General features: G+C 57.8%; 1 protein-coding gene across 1 annotated transcript; it reads right to left on the reverse strand.

The window, feature by feature from the left end:
- Positions 1 to 354: 354 nt before the first annotated feature.
- Positions 355 to 7,397, reverse strand: LOC133339555 (calcium homeostasis modulator protein 5-like). Its single transcript, XM_061547660.1, has 2 exons — positions 7,157 to 7,397; positions 355 to 776 (listed from the first exon to the last, which is right to left on the reverse strand). The coding sequence occupies exons 1-2, from the start codon at positions 7,395 to 7,397 to the stop codon at positions 613 to 615; spliced, it is 405 nt and encodes a 134-aa protein (XP_061403644.1). The 3' UTR covers positions 355 to 612.
- Between the last annotated feature and the right edge of the window lie 464 nt (positions 7,398 to 7,861).

The following is a 7,861-nucleotide window of genomic DNA, read 5'->3' on the forward strand; positions in this document are numbered from 1 at the left end:
AGTGACCACACAGTGACACACACAGTGAGTGACACACACACAGTGACACACAGTGACACACACAGTGACACACAGAGTGACACACACAGTGACACACACAGTGACACACACAGTGAGTGACACACACACAGTGACACACACAGTGACACACACAGTGAGACACACACAGTGACACACACATACACAGTCACACACAGAGTGACACACACAGTGACACACACAGTGACAAACACACACACACACACAGTGACACACAGTGACACACACACACACAGTGACACACACAGACACACAAACACACAGTGACACACACACACAGTGACACACAGTGACACACACAGTGACACACACACAGTGACACATACAGTGACACACACAGACCCTGAGTCTCTACTAGACCCTGAGTCTCTACTAGACCCTGAGTCTCTACTAGACCCTGAGTCTCTACTACACCCTGAGTCTCTACTAGACCCTGAGTCTCTACTACACCCTGAGTCTCTACTAGACCCTGAGTCTCTACTACACCCTGAGTCTCTACTACACCCTGAGTCTCTACTAGACCCTGAGTCTCTACTAGACCCTGAGTCTCTACTAGACCCTGAGTCCCGGACTCTAACCTGTCACCTGGAACTCGCTGGCCGCACACTCGTAGTAGTTTCCGCGGAGCAAAGCAGCGACGAGCCACACGACGGGAGCCAGGAGCGAGCGCGTGAGAGCCTGGAGACTCAGCGTGCAGCAGATGCCAGGGCCGATGGGGACGCTGTTAGAGACACAGCCTGGAGCAGACACAGACACACACGCAGATACACACACTGATAGACACAGACACACACAGGTACACACAGACACATACAGACACACACACAGATACATACATAGACACACAGACACAGATGCCAGGGCCGATGGGGACGCTGTTAGAGACACAGCCTGGGGCAGACACAGACACACACGCAGATACACACACAGATAGACACAGACATACACACACAGACAGACACATACAGACACACACAGATACATACATACACACACAGACACACACACACAGACACAGATGCCAGGGCCGATGGGGACGCTGTTAGAGACACAGCCTGGAGCAGACACAGATACACACGCAGATACACACACTGATAGACACAGACATACACACACAGATACAGACACACACACACACACAGATACACACACAGACACACACACACACACCCACACAGACACAGAGACACACACAGACACACACACAGACACACACAGACACACACACACAGACACACACACACACACAGACAGACACAGAGACACACACACAGACATACACACAGACACAGATGCCAGGGCCGATGGGGACGCTGTTAGAGACACAGCCTGGGGCAGACACAGACACACACGCAGATACAGATACACACACAGATACACACATACACAGACATACACAGACATATACACAGACACACAGACACAGAGACACACACAGATACACACAGACACAGATACACACACAGAGACACAGATACAGATACACACACAGATACACACACAGATACATACATAGACACACAGACACGCACACAGATACACACACAGATACACACACAGATACACACACAGATACAGACGGACACACACAGACACACACAGACACACACGTACACAGATACACACACAGACACAGATACACACACCAATACAGACACACACACAGAGACACATACAGACACACACACAGACACAGACACACACACAGATAGACACACAGACACACACACACAGATACACACACAGACACACAGATACAGATACACACACAGATACACACACAGACACAGATACACACACAGACACACAAACACAGATACACAGAGACACACACAGACACAGATACACACACAGACACACACAAAGACACACACAGAGACACACACACAGACACACACACTGCGACATACAACAACAACTGCCTTGCCTGCATCCCTCCACGGATGTTCGTCTTCGGTGGGGGCATAAGTAACCACGACCACCACTCCTCGCCTCTGGTTGATGGGAAGGCGAGCCCAAAGTATCCTGGGGCTTACAGCTTCCCACACCTCACCGCCACGCTCCCACGCCCCCCTCATTCTTTTGTTCAGAAGAAGAGCCACTCCCTGTTGTTTGGCAGTCTCCTGCCCCGAGTGGAGGACTGTCCACCCCTCATGGTGGCAGGAGCCAGAACCGGTCCACCAGACCTCCTGAATGCCACAGAGATCCAGGCGGTACCGGTCCAGCTCCCGACAGATGAGTGGCAGCCTCTCCTCCGCAGTGAGCGTTCGAACATTCCACGTGGCCATCCGCAATGGTTTTTTGTTGTTTCTGGAGGAGCCCCGAGGGTGAAGATTCAATCTCCTGGCTCCGCCAATTGGGGTTTGGCCAGGAGACGTCATAGAAGCCTGTCCCCCCGGGGCCTCCGGCACAAGCTGATTAGTTACATGTTTATGTTCATATCGTAGTCTCGTGATAATTCATTGAAGGTGGAGGGGTTACCAGCCCCTCGCACCCGTCCAGAGCCCCCGTTTAGCCACTGTGGTGGTCACAAACGCCATGAGGGGAGAGGCCAATGGGCCTCTCCCCACCGGACCTCCTGAATACCGCAGAGATCCAGGCGGTACCGGTCCAGCTCCCGACAGAGGAGTGGCAGCCTCTCCTCTGCAACACAAACCAGACCCGGTCCACGGGACCTCCTGTATACCACGGAAGTCGAGGTGGTACCGGTCCAGCTCCCGACAGAGGAGTGGCAGCCTCTCCTCCGCAACTTTCCACGTGGCCAATCGCAGTGTTCTACTGCTCCTGAAGGAACCCTGAGACACCGTGGCTACAGTACCGCTAGAGACACTGACGCTGGCTAGCGTACCGCTAGAGACACCGTGGCTACAGTACCGCTAGAGACACTGACGCGGGCTAGCGTACCGGTAGAGACACCGTGGCTACAGTACCGCTAGAGACACTGACGCTGGCTAGCGTACCGGTAGAGACACCGTGGCTACAGTACCGCTAGAGACACTGACGCTGGCTAGCGTACCGGTAAGAGACACCGTGGCTACAGTACCGCTAGAGACACTGACGCGGGCTAGCGTACCGGTAAGAGACACCGTGGCTACAGTACCGCTAGAGACACTGACGCGGGCTAGCGTACCGGTAGAGACACCGTGGCTACAGTACCGCTAGAGACACTGACGCGGGCTAGCGTACCGGTAAGAGACACCGTGGCTACAGTACCGCTAGAGACACTGACGCTGGCTAGCGTACCGGTAGAGACACCGTGGCTACAGTACCGCTAGAGACACTGACGCGGGCTAGCGTACCGGTAAGAGACACCGTGGCTACAGTACCGCTAGAGACACTGACGCGGGCTAGCGTACCGGTAAGAGACACCGTGGCTACAGTACCGCTAGAGACACTGACGCGGGCTAGCGTACCGGTAGAGACACCGTGGCTACAGTACCGCTAGAGACACTGACGCTGGCTAGCGTACCGGTAGAGACACCGTGGCTACAGTACCGCTAGAGACACTGACGCTGGCTAGCGTACCGCTAGAGACACCGTGGCTACAGTACCGCTAGAGACACTGACGCGGGCTAGCGTACCGGTAGAGACACCGTGGCTACAGTACCGCTAGAGACACTGACGCGGGCTAGCGTACCGGTAGAGACACCGTGGCTACAGTACCGCTAGAGATACTGACGCTGGCTAGCGTACCGGTAGAGACACCGTGGCTACAGTACCGCTAGAGACACTGACGCGGGCTAGCGTACCGGTAGAGACACCGTGGCTACAGTACCGCTAGAGACACTGACGCTGGCTAGCGTACCGGTAGAGACACCGTGGCTACAGTACCGGTAGAGACACTGACGCTGGCTAGCGTACCGGTAGAGACACCGTGGCTACAGTACCGCTAGAGACACTGACGCGGGCTAGCGTACCGGTAGAGACACCGTGGCTACAGTACCGCTAGAGACACTGACGCTGGCTAGCGTACCGGTAGAGACACCGTGGCTACAGTACCGCTAGAGACACTGACGCTGGCTAGCGTACCGGTAGAGACACCGTGGCTACAGTACCGCTAGAGACACTGACGCTGGCTAGCGTACCGGTAGAGACACCGTGGCTACAGTACCGCTAGAGACACTGACGCTGGCTAGCGTACCGGTAGAGACACCGTGGCTACAGTACCGCTAGAGACGCTGACGCTGGCTAGCGTACCGGTAGAGACACCGTGGCTACAGTACCGCTAGAGACGCTGACGCTGACTAGCGTACCGCTAGAGACACGGGGCTTTGTACCGCTAGAGGCACTGACGCTGGCTAGCGTACCGGTAGACACACCGTACCGGTAGAGACACGGGGGCTTTGCACCACTAGAGACACCGGTAGACACACCGTACCGGTAGAGACACGGGGGCTTTGCACCGCTAGAGACACCGGTAGACACACCGTACCGGTAGAGACACCAACTAAGAGACGCTAGGCTTCAAGAGACGCTAGGCCCTGCCTTACCGGCTAAGAGACGCTAGGCTTCAAGAGACGCTAGGCCCTGCCCTACCGACTAAGAGACGCTAGGCTTCAAGAGACGCTTGGCCCTGCCCTACCGGCTAAGAGACGCTAGGCTTCAAGAGACGCTAGGCCCTGCCCTACCGGCTAAGAGACGCTAGGCTTCAAGAGACGCTAGGCCCCGCCCTACCGACTAAGAGACGCTAGGCTTCAAGAGACGCTTGGCCCTGCCCTACCGACTAAGAGACGCTAGGCTTCAAGAGACGCTAGGCCCCGCCCTACCGGCTAAGAGACGCTAGGCTTCAAGAGACGCTTGGCCCTGCCCTACCGACTAAGAGACGCTAGGCTTCAAGAGACGCTAGGCCCTGCCTTACCGGCTAAGAGACACTAGGCTTCAAGAGACGCTAGGCCCTGCCTTACCGGCTAAGAGACGCTAGGCTTCAAGAGACGCTTGGCCCTGCCTTACCGGCTAAGAGACGCTAGGCTTCAAGAGACGCTAGGCCCTGCCCTACCGGCTAAGAGACACTAGGCTTCAAGAGACGCTAGGCCCTGCCCTACCGGCTAAGAGACGCTAGGCTTCAAGAGACGCTAGGCCCTGCCCTACCGGCTAAGAGACACTAGGCTTCAAGAGACGCTAGGCCCTGCCTTACCGGCTAAGAGACACTAGGCTTCAAGAGACGCTAGGCCCTGCCTTACCGGCTAAGAGACACTAGGCTTCAAGAGACGCTAGGCCCTGCCTTACCGGCTAAGAGACGCTAGGCTTCAAGAGACGCTAGGCCCTGCCTTACCGGCTAAGAGACGCTAGGCTTCAAGAGACGCTAGGCCCTGCCTTACCGGCTAAGAGACGCTAGGCTTCAAGAGACACTAGGCCCCGCCCTACCGGCTAAGAGACGCTAGGCTTCAAGAGACGCCAGGCCCCGCCTTACCGGCTAAAAGACGCTAGGCTTCAAGAGACGCTAGGCCCCGCCCTACCGGCTAAGAGACGCTAGGCTTCAAGAGACGCTAGGCCCTGCCTTACCGGCTAAAAGACGCTAGGCTTCAAGAGACGCTAGGCCCTGCCTTACCGGCTAAGAGACGCTAGGCTTCAAGAGACGCTAGGCCCTGCCTTACCGGCTAAGAGACACTAGGCTTCAAGAGACGCTAGGCCCTGCCTTACCGGCTAAGAGACGCTAGGCTTCAAGAGACGCTAGGCCCTGCCTTACCGGCTAAGAGACACTAGGCTTCAAGAGACGCTAGGCCCTGCCTTACCGGCTAAGAGTCACTAGGCTTCAAGAGACGCTAGGCCCTGCCCTACCGACTAAGAGACGCTAGGCTTCAAGAGACGCTAGGCCCTGCCCTACCGACTAAGAGACGCTAGGCTTCAAGAGACGCTAGGCTTCAAGAGACGCTAGGCCCTGCCCTACCGGCTAAGAGACGCTAGGCTTCAAGAGACGCTAGGCTTCAAGAGACGCTAGGCCCTGCCCTACCGGCTAAGAGACGCTAGGCTTCAAGAGACGCTAGGCCCCGCCCTACCGGCTAAGAGACGCTAGGCTTCAAGAGACGCTAGGCCCTGCCTTACCGGCTAAGAGACACTAGGCTTCAAGAGACTCTAGGCCCTGCCCTACCGGCTAAGAGACGCTAGGCTTCAAGAGACGCTAGGCCCTGCCCTACCGGCTAAGAGACGCTAGGCTTCAAGAGACGCTAGGCCCCGCCCTACCGGCTAAGAGACGCTAGGCTTCAAGAGACGCTAGGCCCCGCCCTACCGGCTAAGAGACGCTAGGCTTCAAGAGACGCTAGGCCCTGCCGTACCGGCTAAGAGACACTAGGCTTCAAGAGACGCTAGGCCCCGCCCTACCGGTTAAGAGACGCTAGGCTTCAAGAGACGCTAGGCCCTGCCGTACCGGCTAAGAGACGCTAGGCTTCAAGAGACGCTAGGCCCTGCCTTACCGGCTAAGAGACACTAGGCTTCAAGAGACGCTAGGCCCTGCCTTACCGGCTAAGAGACGCTAGGCTTCAAGAGACGCTAGGCCCTGCCTTACCGGCTAATAGACACTAGGCTTCAAGAGACGCTAGGCCCTGCCTTACCGGCTAAGAGACACTAGGCTTCAAGAGACGCTAGGCCCTGCCCTACCGGCTAAGAGACACTAGGCTTCAAGAGACGCTAGGCCCTGCCTTACCGGCTAAGAGACACTAGGCTTCAAGAGACGCTAGGCCCTGCCCTACCGGCTAAGAGACACTAGGCTTCAAGAGACGCTAGGCCCTGCCTTACCGGCTAAGAGACACTAGGCTTCAAGAGACGCTAGGCCCTGCCCTACCGGCTAAGAGACACTAGGCTTCAAGAGACGCTAGGCCCTGCCTTACCGGCTAAGAGACACTAGGCTTCAAGAGACGCTGGGCCCTGCCTTACCGGCTAAGAGACGCTAGGCTTCAAGAGACGCTAGGCCCTGCCTTACCGGCTAAGAGACGCTAGGCTTCAAGAGACGCTAGGCCCTGCCCTACCGACTAAGAGACGCTAGGCTTCAAGAGACGCTAGGCCCTGCCTTACCGGCTAAGAGACGCTAGGCTTCAAGAGACGCTAGGCTTCAAGAGACGCTAGGCCCCGCCCTACCGGCTAAGAGACGCTAGGCTTCAAGAGACGCCAGGCCCCGCCGTACCGGTGAGCGACCGCTGCGTGTGGTTGTTGACGGCGAGCCCGGCTAGCAGCAGGAGGAGCGCCGGGCCCAGGGCGGCCACGGCGGCCAGCGCCGGGTTGCGGCCCGGCGAACAGGGGCACGGCGTGGACACGACGGTGAAGAGCTCGTGGCCGGCGAAGACGCAGACGGCCACCAGGGAGGCGAGCAGCGACGACTGACGGCCACGCAGGAACTCCAACACGGGGCCCAGCAACGACTCCATGGCTGGGGGGGGGAGAGAGGGGGGTGGGGGGAGGGGGGGGAGAGAGGAGGGGAGGGGGGGGAGAGAGGGGAGGGGAGGAGAGGGGGCGGTGGGGGGAGGGGTGAGAGAGGGGGGAAGGGGGGAAGAGAGGGGAGGGGGGAGAGAGGGGAGGGGTGAGAGGGGGGGAGAGGGGGGAGGAGGGGGGGAGGGGGGGGGAGAGGGGGGAGGAGGGGGGAGGAGGGGGGGGAGAGGGGGGGGTGAGTCTCTATGAGTGTGGGTCTCTGTGGGTCTCTGTGGGTCTCTGTGAGTGTGGGTCTCTGTGAGTGTGGGTCTCTGTGGGTCTCTGTGAGTGTGGGTCTCTGTGGGTCTCTGTGGGTCTGTGGGTGTGGGTCTCTGTGGGTCTCTGTGAGTGTGGGTCTCTGTGGGTCTCTGTGAGTGTGGGTCTCTGTGGGTCTCTGTGAGTGTGGGTCTCTGTGGGTCTCTGT

This window comes from Lethenteron reissneri, unplaced genomic scaffold, assembly GCF_015708825.2.
Source record: "Lethenteron reissneri isolate LAM-NWPU_2019-01 unplaced genomic scaffold, ASM1570882v1 scaffold_1899, whole genome shotgun sequence".
Taxonomy (NCBI): Eukaryota; Metazoa; Chordata; class Hyperoartia; order Petromyzontiformes; family Petromyzontidae; genus Lethenteron; species Lethenteron reissneri.